Raw genomic sequence first — 19,380 nt, 5'->3', positions numbered from 1 at the left:
CATTTGCATGTGGCTTTTTAGAGTTTTAAGTTATAAATGGCAAAATATTAGGTCAAATAGCTGTTTGGAGAGTATGTCAAGATTACATAATCTTATTATGTAGGAAGATTATATAAGAAATGTTGAATTCATACCTGAAAGAAAGATGGATTTCTTGGGTTTTACCTCATAAGCCATCAAGAGGTCCTGATCTGAGGCATTAGAAGCTGTCAAGTAACCAAGAGAAGAAGCTATAGGAAGCTATTGATAAAAGCAGCAGGAAACAGAAATCACAAGAAGTTGGGACAGAAGACATAGAAAGCTTCTAGCTTGATTATTGGAATTTTCCTAAATTCTTCCTGCTGTTGTTTCTTCATTTTCAAAGAAGACCAATGACATCACAGGGTTATGTCTTAACTTTTGCATGAATTGAATTTAGGTGAGGCAGAATTTCACACAATCATCAGCCTCATTCCCTCCTCCAGAGTCATTTAAATCCAGTGGCAAAGACAAAAAGTCAAGACATGTGGTGATGGCCCAGGCTGCAATGAATGACCTTGGCATCTTCAATGTCTAACCAAGCTCTGGTGCCTGCTTCAGTTGCCTGCATGGCCATTGGAACAGATTGTTCTCATTCACTCATTTCACCACAGGAAATCTTCACATGCATGAGATAGACCCCCTTGTAACTCACTGATGGGTTTGAGGCCCACTGGTTCTCCTCAACCTGGTTTAGCCCATCTGTTGAGACGGATTTACCAGGGTGTGGCTGCTGTGCAGGCTACAACTTCTTTGAGTCACAGGTGAAAGTTGGGTGTCAGATGGACACCAAAGGTAGATGAGTGGCCCTGAAAAAGGCTCATCGTACCCTCATACCAGAGGTCTTAGTTCTTCCTGAACATCCCATATACCCCTTTAGAACATAATCACCCTAAGGGTAGGAACTTTTTTATCTTGGTAACCCAAATTCATAGCACAGTGTCTGGCACATTGTAGGCATTCGATAAGTTTTTATTGATTCCGTGAGTAGCGTTGAGCCCTAACTACCACCCTACTTCTGGTCAGGCATGCTTCTTAGTTGGCCTTTCCAAAAGAAGTCAGGGAAATAGATGGAGAGAGCAAATTGAGTTGAAAAAGATAAGTCATTAATCTTTGCTCTGCCAATTAACTGAAGGGTAGAGGCAGCCCCCAGATGGGGAGTTCCAATAGATGCCAAGAACTTCAAAATAGTGAATACAAGCTACGGACTGACTCTTGGGAGAAAGTGAAGGCATGAGGATTGGTTCTAGGGCAAAATGGCACCTCCTATCAGGTCCATATACCTCCTGGTGAGACCAGGCTTGGACATGAGTGTAAACCATAACTGAGACACGGGCAGAACTTTCTGGGAAAGGCATAGCCATCCCTCACAACAGGTTTGCGTGGATGTGCTCCAAACAAAGAGATCCAGAAAAAATGGGGGCCTTGTGACAGATTGGAATTAAAGTCTGATGACCTGAATTCAGGTGTTATGATATTATGCCCCAGCTGTGTGACCTTGGGCAAGTCCTTTCCCTTCCTCTGAATTTCAGTTCTCAAATCTGCAAAAGGGGAATGGGGAGGAGAAGGGATGAACTGAATGATTAGTAAGGTCCTATCCAGTTCTAAATCTCTACCCAGTGTAATGAAGCCGGAACACATCCCAAGCAACTGGTGACTGAGCTCTCCCAAGTCACTTCCAGGGACACATGTGCTCAGTGCTTGAAGGCTCTGGGGATAATGAAGCAATCTTAAGATGGCAGCAGGGAGAGGCTGCTGCCCTAAAGCAGGTCAGTGACTGAGCCCAGAGAAGCAGTGCACTCAGCAGACCTTAAAAGGGGTGACCGGTCTCTGCTTTCTTTTCCTATTTTTCCAATGTGCTGGGACTCTGTGAAGGCTCTCTCTGAGACTTCACGTGAGTGGAGGAGGGTTCCTGCCCACCTGTAGTGGCTGCTTGCTCAAGACATCGAGTGTATATGCTGGCTAGAGGATCCTGAGGCTGTATTTCAAGGCTGAAGCTGTCTCTTTTGCTTTGTTTTTCTTTCTTTGAACACAGGTGACTAAACAGTGATCCTGAGACGGCTGTTTCCAGCCTTGAAGGCATCCTTGTGAATTCCAGAGGTCAGAAGCTCCTCCTCAGGAGGTTAAGTTATCTGCCCAAGGTCACACATGAAGTAAGTAGCAGAGCAAGAATTCGAACCCAGATTGTCTTACCCCTTGCCTCTCTGAGACAGAAGCCTGTGGTTCTGAGGGGAGAGGGGAGAAGCAAGAAGAGAAGGCCATGAAAAGAACAGAAAAGTCTGGGGATAGAGGCACTAGGCAACAGGAGGACATTATGAGAGGAGAGCGCCCGGGGCTTGACTTGGAGTTCATAGAGCTTCTTTCTTTATTGCCTCTTGCTACCCACCCTCCTACTCGCCAGCATCAATAACATTTCTGATAGACAATGTACGGTCCTTGCTCCTCATACTGGGCCCGTTGGATCCAGCAGGACTGAAAAGCTCGGAGAGAAGCAAGGATGGAACCTCCAATCCACACAGAGTAGTTCCGCAGGGGCTGGGCAGACACAGCCATGCACGTCTGGGGAGCGGCCCCATGCAGCAGCTCCTTGGTGAAGCGCTGCTCAAGCCCGGGGAAGAGGGAAGACCCACCACACAGCAGGACATTCTGGGACACGTCTTCATGTGCCTCATTAGGCACCTTCCTCAGGCTTTCCTTGGCCATGTCAGGGATCCCCAGCGGCACAAGTCCTGGCATCGCAGGGGGATTGAAGAGCAGCTCAGGGCACTGGAAACGCTCTTTGCCAAGGCTGATGACCTGCCCATCAGGCAGCTGGAAGTTTTCTCTGCTGTCCTTTGTGGGCTGATTCTGCTCTGCGATGAAGTCAGTAGCTACATAACAGCATTGGTGTTTGATGCTTTCCACCAGGGAGGTGTCCCGTTCACCGAAGGGGTAGCCAGCACCCCGAAGCATCTCGGCCAGGTAGGCTGTCAGGTGGGCCCCAGCTAAATCCATCCTCTCAGTGGCATGGGGCAAGTTATAACCCTGATACACTGGGACGGTGTGAGTCACACCATGGCCCATATCCACCACCAGCCCACTGACCAGCCCATGGGCATAGACAGACAGCACTGACTGGTAGGCCACGTACATGCCTGGGCAGCGAAGAGACTCAAATACCACTTCCACCAGTTTTTCCCGGTTGGTGGTGGGGCTGAATGGTGGATCAGAGAGAAGGAGGGCATGATCCTCTGGGGCCACTCCCAGGTCATTATAGAAAACGTAGTGCCAAAGGGTCTCTGCTGCCTCCCAGTCCACAATGATGCCACTCCTCAAGGGGCGGATCAGGCTGAGCCCTCGTTGTTCTCTTGCGCTCTCACCGATGAAGGTTGGCAGCTGAGGCTGGCTTGCTGTTGAAGCCTTCTCTGGCAAGCGGCCAAGCACAGTGGCCACAATAGACACGGGCTTTGCCTGCCCAGCAAAGCCAGATTTGCAGGTCCCCGTGCCCATGTCGATGACCACAGCACCTGTCTTCTCTATGATCCCATCTCCCAGAACAAAGGGGACATCCGCATCCACCGGCAGGCTTACATCATCCAGCATTGTGCTGGACTGGGGATATCCCTGGTGGAGGCCGGGAGAGTGACTGATAGCCTGGGAGTCATTTAAATGCAAGTCCATAGCTAATGAGACTCAGTGAGTGGGAACAGGGGCCAGGTCCACCTCCCTAGTATTCAACAACCAAGCCAGGACTGGGATGGTAGCTGGGCTTACCTGGGTCAGAGCTGGAGACCAGGCCAAGCTGAGGGAGACTAAGAAGGAAGGAATTAAGGAAGGTTTTCATAATATTGCTGAATTATGACATCATTCTCCCCCTCCCCCACTTCTCTTTCTTCACAATGGACTGGGCCACCTCTCCCTTTTCCCCCTCACAGCTGGACTTTGTAAATTCTGGGTCTCTTCCTCTGGCATCTTATCACCAAGTGGCTGCCAGTCAAAAGTTAATGACCCATGGGGGCGGCCAGGTAGCACAGCGAAATAAGAGCACCAGCTCCAGTGTCAAGATGACCTGGAGATCGAATCCTGGGCTCAGACACTTAGCACCCACCCAGAAACACCTGGCCGTGTAACCTTGAGCAAGTTACTTAACCCCAATTGCTTAGGGGTGGCCAGATGGCTCAGCTAGTAAGGTCACCGGCTCCAGTGTTGGGATTAACCTGGAGATCGAATCCCGGGCTCAGGCTCACTTAGCACCACACCCATAAACTGGCCGTGTAGCCTTGAGCAAGTTACTTAACCCCGATTGCTTAAAAAAAAAAAGAAAAAGTTAATGACCCAGGCATTGACATTGCTGGGGGAAAGCAATGTAATGTGGGGTATTGTCTAGGTACTTTGCAAGTCCCATCTTTTCCAACTTAACTACCCAGGAGACTTTAAGCAAGTCACATTCTCAGAAAGACCTCCTCTCTGGCCTCAGTTTTCCCCTCTATAAAATGAGAGAGTTGGATTAGAAGGCCTTTAAGAATCCTTTCAGCTCTAAAACTACGATCCTAGGATTTGGGTATGCTTGGGACAGAATAGACTATCGTCCACCCACTGCCATCACAGAACTAATGAGTGTTGGCACTCCAGCTAAATACAGGTAAACCTTGTGTTTCACTTTACTGCACTTCACAGATATTACATTATTATTATTATTATTATTATTATTTTGAAAATTGAAGGTTTGTGGCAACACTGAATTGAACGAGTCTATTGGAGCCATTTTTTTTTCCAACAATATCTCTGCGTCACATTTTGGTAAATCTAATAATATTTAAAACTTTATTATTATTATAATATCTGTTCTGGTGATCTTTGATCAGTGATTTTTGATGTTACTATTGTAATTGTTTTGGGTGCCACAAACCACACACATATAAGACAGAACTTAATTGATAAATTTTGTTTGTTCTGACCGCTCTACCAACTTCATCGATAATTATTGTGTGTTCTGACTGACACTGACACAGACCAGGACCAGTCATCTCTCTCCCTCTCCATAATCCCTGAGACATAACAATATTGAAATTAGACCAATTAACAACCCCACAATGGCCTCTAAGTGTTCAAGTGAAAGGAAGAACTAATGGATGCAACAAACTTCTTTGCCTTATTTTAAGAAATTGCCCCTCCACTCCAACCTTCAGCAACCACCACCCTCATCAGCCAGAAGCCATCAGCATGGAGGCAAGACCGTCCACCAACAAAAAAGATTACAATTTGCTTTAGGCTTAGGTGCATTTTTTAGCAATAAAATATTTTTTCATTAAGGTATGTTCATTGTTTTTTTTTAAAAGACAGAATACTATTGCACATTTAGTTAACAGACTACAGTATAGTGTGACCATAACTATTATATGTACTGAGAATCCAGAAATTTCATGTGACTTGCTTTATTGCAATAGTCACTTGATTGCAGTTATCTAGAGAGATTCCTGTAGAATTATCTCCGAAGGATGCCTGTAGAACTAACACCCTCTTCTTCAAAACCTGGCCTCTCCCAACCAGTCTTTCTGACTTCTTACATATTATTCCCATACAAATATCCTCTCATCCGTTAATACCGACCTCCTTGCTGGTCATCATACAAGATTCCAATTCTGTACCTATTCAATGGACAGCTGGTGATTAGAATGTTTCTTTCCAGGCTTCTCTGGTCTCCTTCAAGTCTCAACTCAAATGCTACCTTAGAAAGAGGCGTTTTCTGGTCCTCCTCAAAGCTGTGCCTTCCCTCTGAGATTCTTCCTCTTCTGTGAATGTTTTCTATTTCCATAGTTGTTTTCATGTTAACTCCCCATTAGAATATAAGCTTCTTGAGTGCAGGGATGATTTTTGCCTTTCTCCGTATCCCTAACTTTTAGCGTAGTGCATGGCCCATAGAAGGCACTTATTAAATTCTTTGTTAGACTGCACTAGCTGGTGCAGTAGAGCACTGGGCCTGGAGTAAGGAAGACCTGAGTTCAAATCCAACCTCAGATACTTCCTAGCTATCTGACCCAGAGAAAGCCATTATCCTTGCAGTTTTCTCATATGTAAAATATGTGTGTGTGTGTGTGTGTGTGTTAAAAACACACACTTATCTCCCAGGGCTGTGATGAGGATCAAACTTATAAAGAATTTCATAAATCTCAGAGTGCTCCATAAAGTCTAGTGATCATTACTGTACATTTTTAAAATGTACCTAATATGCTTTTATTGTAGTTGCAGATTAAGCTACTAAAAAGGCATGATCTGTAATTTCTGAAACAATGCACTGAAAAAGAAATCTTAATTTTAGACTTTTATTGTATTGCACTGAGGAATGGGAGGGTGGTTACACAATGTTCTTTTCTGAACAGCTAAAGTATAACTTGCAAATTCTTTTATTGCTGCATTGTAACAATAATTAGAATACAGAATTTCTTACTGATCACTACAAATGAAAACATTTAAAATGCATTTCTTTAAAGATAATTTAGTGTGTATTTATAGGTTCATTTGTGCTTAAGAATTAAAGTATATGAATATTATGGAACCATTATGGGAAATTCCTTGGTCACCCGGAAATAGGGTTTATACTAAAATATTAAGAAAAAACCCAACCTTATTTTTTGCAAATATATTCATATCAGCTTTTACATGATATATAAAGAAACTTATAAAGCTTCTGGCAAAATTTTTAGTCCTTCAAAAGTACTTGATCTCTACAATGTAATGGGAATGTAAATTTTAAAGATGTTCCCTGCCCCTAGGCTAAAGTGCACCTGGGGCCTGGGATGGGAGGCTTGTTTTTCAGTAGATACTTCTTGATTGGCCAGTGAGTCAATAAGGTTATTATATTCTCTGCGCCAGGAGAAGGCTATATAAGCCCTGATGTGTAGCTTTGTTTTGGGGGCTCACTTTGAGAAGTGTTCCATGATTTGATCTGGATTCTGGGAAGCCGTTGTTGAGAGCGCCCCTCCTCAGCTTTGAAAAACCCAGGTGTTGTTTGGTATGGATGTAATGGTTGGACAGTTTGGAAATCTGTCTATTTGATCTGTTTCTGTCTTGATAATTCTGTCTGTATATCTGAAGTTCGGGGTGCTGACTTTTTCCCTTGAACTAGGTAAATGATACATATCTGACTGATTAAAGTAAGCTTGTTAACCCATTTTGAGTTGCTTTCCTTTAACAAAGCAGATCTAAGAACCTGTGTTGGCAGCGACCCTGAGGACGCTTGCTGCTACATACAGCTAATTTATGATTAATATTTTCTTAAAACCAAAATAAGCTGTTAGAAATTCCTATGAACAAAAACTTCCAACAGACTAAAGATAGTCAATAATCAATTCAATTATTCAGAAAATTATGGTTCTTATTTAAGGTGTACAAGTTCAAAACTGTCAATACCAGACACAATCCTTTTATATTCACTGATATATAATTTCACTGCATTTCTTTGTCCAAGCATAACATGAAAATAGTTTCTACACAGATAAAAAATTAGAAATATTTTAAAAATAGAAGCTTTTAAAAAAAAAAGTAATTGATCACATTGCATGAGCTAATTCTCAAAACAAGTTCTTATTGAATAGAATCCTTTCACCTTGCAGCTTTTGCATGCATTTAACTGGCTTGAGTCTATTGTATGTAATCTTAAGAGTTTGCCAAAATATGTCATGCTCCAAATTTGACATGCCAAGAATAACACATTGAGACCCAGTGCAAACCACTCTGTTACACAAAGAAACATTATATAAAAGAAAGCATGGATGAGATATCCTGGGAGTACAAGAGGTTTGTCCATTCAGTTGGTCTATTTATTGTTCATTCTTTCAGCCTTGTCCTGTTCTTGTTGACTCCATGGGGTTTTCTTAGCAAAGATACTGGAGTGGTTTGTCATTTCCTTCTCCAGGATCGGTTGATAGTAATCAGTCTTCAGGTTATCAAATGCTATAATGTGTCATACGGTGAAGAAAAGGAGCGTGGCAGTAAGCAGTAGTAGTAGTATGTAGCAGAAAGCAATAGACATGAATGGCATTGCTGAGAGGAGAAGAAAAAAAAAAACACCACAATTATTACTGACTTGTTCATGACTCTTACCCTCCCTCCTCTTCCTCTCCTAATCCATGTGATACAGAGTCACCTAGGTGAAAACCCTCTTCTGTACTACTGCCCACATTCTCATCCCTGTCCACCTCAGCCCTCTCACTCCCAAATTCCTATCTTATTACAAACTTCTCTTAATCTCGGACTTCTTCCTGTGTTCCTTCCATATTCTTCTCCCCCTGCCCCCCCCCTGCAGTTTTCTTGCATTACTTTTATTTTTTCTTATATGATGACTTGTTAGGAATCATGATTCTCCACTCATAGGATGACTTATGTATGGATTTTTCTATTCTATTATCATGTGAAAACATTAAGGCAACATACAAAAATCTTATATAAATCAACTAGATGCACAAATCTACAGATGTGTTAATGAAAGATTTTTAAAACTCAAGATTGAGCAACTTAGCTATTGTGGGAAAACATTGAATTAAAGGGGAAAAAAATCTGGTTCCCAAGGCTTGGATTTAACATGTATTCCTGCTAGGATGATGGCAAGATGTAATGTTTATTTAGTAAACTCTTTTTTTGTCAACCATAGAAGGGAAACTCTGGGTCAGCTCTTTTGGATGTTAGAAATCTGATTTTTAGATAGTCTGTATAGATCTTATGATTTATAGAAGTAAACAGTATAGCTGAAGAATGTCAAAAAGCCAGATTCTACATTATCAGGACATATTATCAGGTCAGTTCTCTATAAAGATTAACTCTTGGTCACATGAAGTGACCTGTATCTGGATTTAGATAAAAGATATGAACAAGGTATGCTAAAATGTACATTAGGGGAACAATCGTTAATTTGAGTAAGAGGTCAGATAAGCAAAAGTTCAACAATCTAAAAAACACATTGCCACTAGGTCCTTTTGGATATTAACATTACACTTCGTGATAGAATTGATTTCTTTTTTTTAGTTCAATTTTATTTTATTTTCAGTTCTAAATTATCCAATGAGATTTTTCACATTGTCTTCTACTTTTTTCATTTGTTTGGTTCTGTTTTAAAATTTCTTGATTCCTTATAAAGTCATTAGCTTCCATTTGCTCCACTCTAAAATTTTTTTTGAGGAGGGAAGGCAAGTCAACTAAGGTCAAGTGACTTGTCCAAGGTCACACAGCTAGTTAAGTGTCAAGTGTCTGAGGCTGGATTTGAACTCAGGTCCTCCTGACTTCAGGGTTGGTGCTCTATTCAATGCACTACCTAGCTGTACCACCCATTATAATTTTTTTTTAAGCAATCGGGGTTAAGTAACTTGCTCAAGGTTACACGGCCAGGTGTTTCTGGGTGGGTGCTAAGTGTCTGAGCCCAGGATTTGATCCCCAGGTCATCCCAACACTGGAGCCGGTGCTCTTACTCGCTGTGCTACCCAGTCGCACCTATCCATTATAATTTTTAAGGAATTATTTTCTTCAGCAAGCTTTTGGACCTCCTTTTCCATTTGGTCAATTATACTTTTTAAGGCATTCTTCTCCTTATTAGCTTTTTGGACCTCTTTTGCCATTTGGGTTAGTCTATTTTTTAAGGTGTTATTTTCTTCAGTATTTTTTTAAGTCTCCTTTAGCAAACTGTTGACTTGTTTTTCATGATTTTCTTGCATCACTCTCATTTCTCTTCCCAAGGAATCTACTCCTCTTACTTGATTTTCAAAATCCTTTTTGAACTTTTCCATGGCCTATGACCAATTCATATTTTTCTTGGAGGCTTTCGATGCAGGAACTTTGACTTTGTTGTCTTCTTCTTGTTCTATGTTTTGGGTAAGATTCTATAGTTTGAGGGGTTTTTGTTTACACTGTTTGCTCATCTTCCCAGCCAAATCCTTGACTTTCTAGCTCTTTGTCAGGGTAGGACTCTGCTTCCACTGGGCATGGGGGTGGGGATGGGTGTACTGTCCCAGGCTTCAGGGATTTGGTATCAGTAGCTCGATCCGCCACCATCAGTGGGCCCAGAGTTCTAGAAGCAGTTACTGCTGCTGCTGCTGCTGTTGCCACCTCTGCCATGCCAGGGCTTGGGCTGGACCCCAGCCAGATCACACTCCTCTTTCACTCAGGTCCCAGAGTTTTCCTACTGACCTTCTATGTTGTCTTTGGCGTTTGTGGGTTGTAAAGTAGAAACTGCCACAGCAGGCCCTGAGGCCTGCTCCACCCCTGTCTGTGCCAGTGCAACCTGTGCTGTACTGTGCTGTCCATCTTCTTACTTCCCTACCCACTGTGAAGAAAAACAATCCATTACAAATATATAGTTAGTTAGTTAGATATTTAAAATAAATTTCTGTGTTGGTTATGTCCAAAAGACAAAGGAAGAGAAGAAAATATGCTTCATTCTGTACTCTGAGTTGATCAGCTCTCTTTCTGGAAGTGGAGAGTATGTTTCATCATGAGTCCTTTGTAATTGTATTTAGTCATTGTGTTGATCAGAGTTACTAACTCTTTTAAAGTTGATTACATTTATAATATTGCCATTATATAAACTGTTCTCCTGGCTCTGCTCACTTCACTTTGCATCAGTTCATACAAGTATTCCCAGGTTTTTCTGAAACCATCCCCTTCACCATTTTTTATGCTACAAAAGTATTCCATTGCATTCATATACCATAACTTGACCATATTTGTGCATAGAGGGAATTTCGTAGGACTCCTTTACCTATTTTTAAGAATAGTTTCTGTAATGTTAACATTAATTGTTCCAATTAGTTCTTTACTCCATCTGGTCCTGAGCTTTTTTTTTTCCTTAGGAAGTTCATTTACTGATTGTTAAATTTATTTTTCTTTTTTCTTTTTGGAGGACAATTGGGGTTAAGTGACTTGCCCAAAGTCACATGGCTAGTTTTTGTGTTAAGTGTCCGAGGCTGGATTTGAACTCAGGTCCTCCTGGCTCCAGGGCCAGTACTCTATTCACTGCACTACCTAGCTGCCCCTTAAATTCCTTTTTCTAAGATAGAGTTATTTTAAGTATTCTATTTCCTATTCTGTTCATTTGAGCAACTTATATTTTTGCAAATATTCTACCACTTCATTCAGACTGTCAATTTTATTGACATACAGTTGGGTGTAATAGTTTCTAATAATTGATTTTATTTCTTTTTCATTGGCTGTGGATTCACCTTCATTTTTGATACTGGTAATCTAGTTTTATTATTTTTTTTTTTATCAAATTAGCCAGTGGTTTATCTATTTTTATTGTGTGTATTTTTAAAAAATCAGCTCCTAGTTTTATTAGTTCAATTTTTTCAACTTTTAATTTTGTTAATCTCTCCTTTGACTTCTCAGGATTTCTACTTTGGTGTTTAATTGGGTGTTTTTAATTTGTTGGTTTTCTAGATCTTTTAGTTGCATGCCCAACTTGTTGATGTGCTCTTTCTCTCTTTTATTGATGTAAGCATTTTAAGATACAAATTCTCCCGAAGTTCTGTTGTGGCCACCTCCCATAAATGTTGGCATATTGTCTCATTTTTGTCATTATCTTTAATGAAATTGTTGGTTGTTTGTACTTTGATTTGTACTTTGACTCACTCATTCTTTAGGATTAATATATTTAGTTTCTAATTAATTTTTAATCTATGCTTCAAAGGCCCTTTACTGAATATAATTTCTATTGTGTCACGGTCAGAAAAAGATGTGTTTAATATTTCTGCTTTTCTGCATTTGCTTGTGAGGTTTTAATGCCCTAATGCATGTTAAATTTTGTGATGGTTCCATGAATAGTTGATAAATAGGTATAATTTTTCTATTCCCATTCAATATTCTCCAGAAGTCTATCATATCTAATTTTCTAAAATTCTATTACTCCCTTTAACTCTTTTCTTGTTTATTTTTTATTAGATTTATCTAGGTCTAAGAGGGGTAAATTGAGGTTCCCCCTGCTATTATAGTTTACTGACAATTTTTTTCCTTTAACTCGTTTAGCTTCTTCTATACGAGTTTAGATGCTGTGAAATTTGATGCATATATGTTCAGTATTTACACTAATTTTTTGTCTATAGTACCTTTCAGCAAAAATGTAGTTTCCCTGATTATCTTTAATTAGATCTTTTTTTTTTTGCTTTTGCTTTGTCTGAGGTCATGATTGCAACCCCTGATTTTTTTTTTTACTTCAGCTGAAGTATAATAGATTCTTCTCCAGACCCCTATTTTAACTTTATATATAACTTTCTGTTTCAAAAGTGCTCTTGTAAACAATGTATGGTTGGATTCTGGTTTCTAATCAATCCTGCTATCCTTTTCCATTTTATGAGTGAGTTTATCCCATTCACATGCATTGTTAATGACTGCCAACTCTGTATTTCTCTCCATCCTAATCTCTTCTTTTTACCCCTATCTCCTCTTTAAGAGTCTCTAAGAGAGAGAGTTTACTTTTCTGAACACAGCTCTGAAACTAAAGTTGCTCAGGGTAGACTTTCCCCTACCCAAGCAGGGCATGTATAGAATTATTGCTGAAGCACATGGCAAAGGGAGGTATATGTTTGCATACATCCTGAGCAGGAAAGATCCTGCCTGCGATTGGACTTTGCTGACCTTGATTCTTGGGTAGTTCAAAATTTGGGAGATCCCAAGAATTAGGACCCTGGTGTCTGAGAAGGAGAAGAGTCCCTCAACAATATACTTTTCAAAGAAAGAAGAGGATCACCACCCTGGTTCCTGTCACTGAAGGACTGGAGCCAAATCAGGAGATCTGGATCTTGCCAAATCTCTTCTCTATCACCAAGAATTGCTCAGAGTACAGGCTGGCTAAAGGGAAATGACTGTTCTGCAGTACTCAGTCTTCACACCTCTGGGAGAATTGAATAGACTATTAGTGCTCTATTTTTATGGATTTGTTCCAGGGCTCCAATGTGTCTTTTTTCTCTTATTCTTTTTGGGGGGACAGAGGGTAGGTCCTTAAATAAAGGCTGGCTCATACTCAATATCCATATTGTACAATGGATGCCTATGTGGGAGCTGGGGTCTGTCACCCATAGTTGGGGAAATCTAGACAAGAGTTGTACTTGAACTTTATTTTGAAGACTTTTTTTTTAACAGTCAAACCTTAGGGGCAGGACTATAATGAGCAAAAGGTCTCTTTAATTTTTATATTTTTGGTGCGACATTTAATAACCGCTTGGCTAGAATTTGAAACTCAGGTCAACGAGTGTTGTTTTAGTTTTTCCATGGCACGGCCCTTTTGAGGCCAGAGGCTTGCCAGAATTCACTGTTTGCTCATATGAAAAGAGATCTTTTGCACATGCGTCAAAATGACCTTGATAAGACCATTCAGCTGATGGTTGTAGTCCACCACCTGGTGGGCAAAATTACAAACTACATTCTCTCATAAATTGTTATCTGACGATCAAGTGAATTTCTCTTTCTCCAGATTTTTATCTTTCTCTAGATTTGCAGAAGGCAGGACTTAAGCCATGGGGGCTGCTTTTGATACTGAAGCAGCTCAAGTGTCAACTGGAATATCCACTAAAATGCACACACCAAAGGCTAGACCAGTATCACCCGTGAAGTTTCTTGTCTGGGATAATGAAGTTACGGGTTAGTGACATAATGATGAGTTAAGACAACTTGTCTGGACCTCCACTTAGATTGCCTTGTGTACCGTAGGGATCCATTGGAGAAGCTGATTTTTGTTCAGAATAGTCTGGTTCTTTACATGGGAATGAAGGGTAGATTTCCAATAGATTTAAAGTCCTCTCTGATGAGGAGTCTCACATCTTGTGAGCTGAACTAGGATTAGATTTCTTCTCTGGGTGGGGATGGGGGGAAGCTTGTGTTCTTTTATCTATTTTTGCTATTTCTACTCATTTTAAATTTTTTTCCTAATTTTTTTAGGTTGAGATAGTCCTGTACAAATGCCAAGCCAAATGACAACCAATGGGAGCTTGCGCAAAACATGAATTCTTTTTGAATTTGCATAACAATGCATTTGGGCTTGGTCATCATCTCTATGCCTACTAGCTATGTATGGAAGGCTTGGTTTCTAATATGTGTCTAAGAACTGAGATTCTTAGTGCAAAACACTGAAGGAGGTAGTCAAGGTCAATCAATGCCTGAACCTCCCCAAATCACCGAGGACTATTTAGAAAGGGTAATATGTCCCAATGCACACCAAAGTGCCCCAACCCAGTTTGATTTTCTGGTATAACTAATATTGAGCTGGAAGATTATGGAAGGGTGAATGAGCTTTCTAATCAAATGGATAAGATTATAAGGAATGGACCTTTGCTTGTAGCCATCTAAATGGCACATCCAGTGTAGGTAGGGATGTATTCTGGCACCTTGCCAAAGACACAAGGCGTGCCTCTGATTGGCTCTCTGTGAATAGAGCCAATTCCTGGATGATAAGTGTCCAACTCAGAGGCTAGACCATTGATCGGTGAGCTACCGCCTCCTTCATCATGGTCTACAAAGCAAACTGAGAGGTCTCCCACTCTTCTTTTCCTATTTCCTTGTGCCTTATTTTTGAGTCAAAAGGAGAAGTTGGACAGATTTCTTCTCCTCTCTTCCTCTCCAACCCTAGAGCAGCTAATGCTGACTTGAAGAGCAATAAATGGAAGAGACAGGTGCACGGGGCTCCTTAGCTGATAAGAAGTCGCTCATAGACAATGTTCGTGAGCCCCGACTCCTCTATGAAGGAGGGGAGATTTTAAATTACTTAGCACAATCCTCTAGGTTCTCGTCTTTTAGACATAAAGGAGATTTCCTCTACATCATCAGCTTTGGAGATTGCCCTATGTTCACTTTCAGGAAACCTAGCCAAGAGCTATATCTAAGCTTTAGTTTTAAGATTTCTCTAGGGGTAAATCTGATGTGGTATAGAGAGTGAGCTAGCCTTGGAGGCAGAAAGACTAGGTCAAGTCCTATGTCTAACATGTCTCTAAAATGTAGACCTCCAAACTAGACCTTTTCGTGTGTGTGTGTGTGTGTCTGGATAACAGGTTACATGTGTGTCTTCCTTCTCAGTTAAATATAAGCTCATGGAGGGCAAAAGACTGCTCTCTGCCTGACACACAGTGCTAATTTCATTTTTGTTGAATTGAGAAGAGAAATTAATTTGCCCATGTCCACACAGGTAGTATGTGGAAGAACCAATACTTGAAAGAACCCAGGTCTTTTAAATCCCTGCATGGTGTGACATCCCCGCCCCCTGCCGCCCCCATCCTGTACAGCCATCCCATCACTGCACAAAGGGGTCCACAGCTGCAGAAAAGTCAGGTTTATTTTTTCAGATTTGGAGATCCTAGGTAGAGAGAGAGAGACTTGGAGGTAGTGTTTCCAGGACGGGAGGAGAGGATGGGGGCTCCTGCTGGGCTCTACCTATAGGAGCAGGACTCTGCAGCAAAGGTTTCATAGAATGAATGATAAGATTTAGAAGCAGAAAGGAACTTAAAGATCATTAATCCAACCCCTTTATTTCATAGAGGAGTAAATGGAGGCTCTGAAAAGGGAAGAGGGAGTGCAGGAACTTGAACTCTGTTGTTTTACTCAAAGTCCTAGGTTCTTTCCCATCATACCACATTGCTGGACACTCTCTCTCAATGGCTTCTCCCAGAATTCCAGGCCTACCCCCTCACCAAGACCCTGAGTGAAATGCACCACAACTGAGACCCCCTTACCACCCCAATTCCTCCTGATCCTGTTCCCCAGTTACCTGCTCTCACTGAGGTCTCCTAGGCTGGGAGGGGCTTGGAGATCCACTGGGGGCTGCCCTTGGTGGGGGTGGAGCTGGGAAAGAGAATGTAGGTTTGATTTGGGAGTGTGATAGTCCCTCCAAATCCCACCTGGGGGAGGGGAATCCTCAGAACTCCAGTTGCGGGGATAAAAAAGAGAGAGACCCTCCCCTGCTTGAGACAGGCTGAAGTACAGGAATCCCAGCAAATATACATTTATTGAATGTTCAATGAGCCTCCCAAGGGAGGTATCCCAGGCTGGGCCCCAAGAAGGCAGAGCCCTCATACCTGTATGCACATAGATCAGACCCAGGCCAGCAGTGAGGGCAACCCCCAAGACAAAGGCAGACACAGCAATGGCCACAACTGGGGCAGGGTCCAGGCCACCACAGCCTGGGGCTTGTGGGTCAGGATGCAGGACCTGGCCCAGCCCAGCTTGTGAATGATCTTGGAAGGAGAGAAGCAGGCAGGCTCTGAAGTAGGGGCTAGAAGCCAAAGATCTTGCCCCTGAAACTGCCTGCACTCTGCTCTTTAACCCTGGTGAGTAGACCCTAGTCTTCTTCCCCTTGGGAACCCAGTCATCCAAACCCCTGGCCACTGCCTTCCTCAGGGATTCAGAAACACAGCCTTCCCTCAGCCCCCAACCTTTTCCTCTAAACCACACTGAGGAAGATGCTAAAGGGTCTCACCAAGGGGAATTCGAGGGGGTCTATGGAGGGATTGGGGCACCGTGACAATGATGGGCTGGGACAGGGTGTGTAAATGGGGGCTTTCTCCAATGACCTCCTCCCTGCTTCCGCTGCCGGTGCAGGCTTCATCCTGGGAGAGACACTGAGACCCAGAGGGAATAAGGGAAGTTGAGATCCCCTTTCACCATCCTCCCCTTCCCACCCTTGTCCCTCTGCTCCAGACCAACCTAAAGATCCAGATGCCACCCTGAAGCCTCCATCAAGCCAGAAATCAATTACTCCCCTACCCTTGCTCCCTTCAAGAATTAGGGCATCCCCCCCCAAATCTCACAAACCCTTGGGGGCTGGTCAGCACTGCGGGGACCTCTCCGTGGAGTGCCCCGACGGCGGCAGAGTCCCAGTTGGCAGTGTAGGAACTGCACAGAGGCATTGAAGATGGGGCGCAGGTGGAAGCTGAGTCTGGTTTGGGGCAGGGACCCAGGGGGTGGGGGGTGGAAGGAGACAGAGGCTTCTGCTGGACAGCCACCTCTTAGCAGCAGCAGAAGTGGGGAGCCCTGGGTCGGGTCAGAGGAAGGTGACAGGGAGCATCGGTGCAAAAAAAGGCCCCATAGTGAAGAGGGCTGAGCCAAGGAGGCCTAGGGATAGGAAAGGAGACGGGACATGACATTGGGAGCCAGTTGGCAAGATGGGCTGAGGCAGCTGGGTTCCCAAACCTCCATTCCTGAAGGTGGGACCCACTGTCCCCCCTGGCCATCTTACTAACCCATGGTTCACAGTTCTACTGCTGGGATTTTAGAAATATAATCCAACCCCTCCCCTCCCCCCCCCACACACACTGTAACCCACCACAGAATCACAGAGAACCAGAAGGGACCTCAGAGATCCAATCTAACCCCTGCATTTTACAGATGGGGAAACTGAGGTCCAGAGGTGTTCGTCCAAGGTCATACCAAGTAAGCAGCAAAGCCCTGACTCAAACCCCTCTCCTCTGAATCTCCAGCACCATCCAGGCTGCCTCTTTAGACAGGCTTTAAACCAGAACCCAGAGCAATGAAAACTTAACGAACCACTGGGCAACTATGGGAAAAGCAGAGTATGAACCCAGGGCCTTGGAATCCAATTCCAACATTGAAAAAACAAACCACATTACATGAATCACCCCCCCCATCCCATCAGTAGGCCCCCCTGGATTCCAGTTCTTAGCCTCCCCCCATCACCTCCACAAACACAGGACTGTTGGCAGGTACCACACATGGCCCTGGGAACCTCCGGAATGTGTCTGAGCTGGAGACAATCAAGTTGAAGGGTGGGCGCCGAGATCCAGGGCTGGGCAGAGCAGGAGACAGGCAAACTGGCCACAGAGAAAGCCTGTGTGATGCTGGCGCTGAGGAACTCACCACGTACTAGCTTTCCCTCTCCACTCCCACCCCCAAACTTCTCAGCTGTGGCCACTTCTTCACTCGCTGCCTCTGGAGAAAACCCCGGGGAGGACTTCGGAGGGCACATCAAGTGGAATACAGATACAAGGGCATAGGGGGTGAGCAAGGGCTAGCTCTGCCAGGTGGAAAATCCCAGAACGGGCATTCAGGAAACGAGTTTAGATTTGGCTCTGTGGTCTTGTGCAAATAATTTCCCCTCCCTGGAACTCTGACTGCCCCTCAAAATGAGGAAGATAAGCCCTATTCATCCTTAGGGCAGGCAAGTGCATGGGAGTCTGGGATAGGAATGCCTGAATACTGAACAGGCCTTCATCTGCTGCTCCCACCTCCTCCCTCTCCAAAACCAATGCCCCTACTCACGTTCACGATGGATTCTACCTCCCCCAGGGGTGTCCTGGGAGCAATGGTGAGAGGAAGATTCTGGTAGACCTGGGAGGGAAGGGGAGGTAAAGCTGTCCCCTTCTTAGGCAAAGTGACCAATGCTAGTTTCCCTTCTTCAGCAGTAATGGTGAGCTCCCCAGCTCTCCCACTTTGCCATACTAAGCCCCTTGGTCACAGAAGACAAGATAAACCTTCCAAGACAGAGAATGGGTCTCCAGGGGTTGAGATCCAGCAGCATGTCCAGGAGGGGATAGGTCAGAAGGGAAAGAATTTCAAGGGGAAAGAGTGAAGGAAAGCTAAATCAGAAGTCTGAAGGTTGAGGTGTACAAGGTCTAATCTCCTAACTCAGAATGGAACCCTGAGATGTAAACAGGGCTCATGACGACAGGGCAAACTGTGATGAGGGTTGATATATCTTTACCAATACCCCCAGCACCTACCCATTCTACTTGGGGGAGTTGTAGGAATATGAAGGAGGAAGGGAAGGAAGAAAGCAGCCAATCCCATCATATTGTCTCTAAGGGAGACCAGGAGTGTCCTTGGAGTCTGTGCTGGAGAAGGGAGAAGCTGGTTTCACACCCTCCTGGGATAGGATTTGGACCCACCCAGTACTAGTGCTGATGAGGAATGGGGATAGATAGGCTGTGGGCAGCTAGTCCGGTCTGGGGTTGTCTGTAGTACACTTGGGCAGAATCAACACATGGCCTTCCCCCTCCCTCTGCAAGATGATGAAAGGTATCCATGGGCAGGGCTCCAGATAAAGGCAGATGGGATGGGTAGGGACACAGGAAAGGAAGCTATCTTGCCAGGGCCATCTCCAATTATTCAGACTACCTGGGGGAGGTACCAAAGTGACACCTGAGCTGAGCATGCTGGTGCAGGCCCTAGGCCCCATATTGGGAGAGATGGGATTAAGAAGTCTCACCAGACCTACCTGTAGGAAGGTCAAACACCCAATCTAGGCCACAAGAGTGACTCTCAGCTCTCCCACCAAGGCTCCAGAGCCAGCCCCTCAAGGTTAGCCCATTCTTCCTCACCCCCACACAGAGCCAAGCCAACTCCAGACACAGGTGGGAAGTGGCTAGTATTGTCACTCACCTCTATTCCTCGTTACCACAC

The 19,380-nt window shown here is 43.6% G+C and overlaps 2 protein-coding genes across 4 annotated transcripts; both read right to left on the bottom strand.

The window, feature by feature from the left end:
- Window positions 1–2,057: 2,057 nt before the first annotated feature.
- ACTL9 (actin like 9) lies at window positions 2,058–5,264 on the bottom strand. Its single transcript, XM_069108920.1, has one exon. It carries the CDS (start codon window positions 3,676–3,678, stop codon window positions 2,422–2,424), a length of 1,257 nt encoding a protein of 418 aa, XP_068965021.1. The 5' UTR covers window positions 3,679–5,264; the 3' UTR covers window positions 2,058–2,421.
- Window positions 5,265–7,309: 2,045 nt separating this feature from the next.
- TGFBR3L (transforming growth factor beta receptor 3 like) lies at window positions 7,310–19,378 on the bottom strand. Of its 3 annotated transcripts, none has more exons than XM_069095859.1 (8): window positions 18,702–19,378; window positions 18,241–18,309; window positions 17,659–17,792; window positions 16,777–17,076; window positions 16,442–16,583; window positions 16,041–16,199; window positions 15,734–15,807; window positions 7,310–8,040 (listed from the first exon to the last, which is right to left on the bottom strand). In XM_069095859.1, the coding sequence occupies exons 1-7, from the start codon at window positions 18,769–18,771 to the stop codon at window positions 15,740–15,742; spliced, it is 942 nt and encodes a 313-aa protein (XP_068951960.1). In that variant the 5' UTR covers window positions 18,772–19,378; the 3' UTR covers window positions 7,310–8,040; window positions 15,734–15,739. The 3 variants fall into 3 exon arrangements, with proteins under 3 accessions (XP_068951960.1, XP_068951874.1, XP_068952048.1); XM_069095773.1 differs by lacking the exon at window positions 7,310–8,040 and adding an exon at window positions 15,290–15,415; XM_069095947.1 differs by lacking the exons at window positions 7,310–8,040; window positions 16,041–16,199 and adding an exon at window positions 15,290–15,415.
- Between the last annotated feature and the right edge of the window lie 2 nt (window positions 19,379–19,380).

This window comes from Petaurus breviceps, unplaced genomic scaffold (genome assembly GCF_028583685.1).
Source record: "Petaurus breviceps papuanus isolate PSGF00001 unplaced genomic scaffold, PetGlider_PUasm1.0 103, whole genome shotgun sequence".
Classification (NCBI taxonomy): domain Eukaryota; kingdom Metazoa; phylum Chordata; class Mammalia; order Diprotodontia; family Petauridae; genus Petaurus; species Petaurus breviceps.
Note: the sequence above shows the minus strand (reverse complement) of the source record. Positions and strands in the feature narration are given on the sequence as shown.

Excerpts from the sequence above, each read along its gene's own strand:
- ACTL9 (XM_069108920.1), bottom strand. The coding sequence starts at position 3,678 with ATGGACTTGCATTTAAATGACTCCCAGGCTATCAGTCACTCTCCCGGC.
- TGFBR3L (XM_069095859.1), bottom strand. The coding sequence starts at position 18,771 with ATGATGGGATTGGCTGCTTTCTTCCTTCCCTTCCTCCTTCATATTCCT. Across the intron at positions 17,077-17,658 it reads ACAGTCCTGTGTTTGTGGAG|GCCTCCTTGGCTCAGCCCTC; the intron begins GTGATGGGGGGA and ends TCCTATCCCTAG. Across the intron at positions 16,200-16,441 it reads ACCCCCTCGAATTCCCCTTG|ATCATTCACAAGCTGGGCTG; the intron begins GTGAGACCCTTT and ends TCTCCTTCCAAG.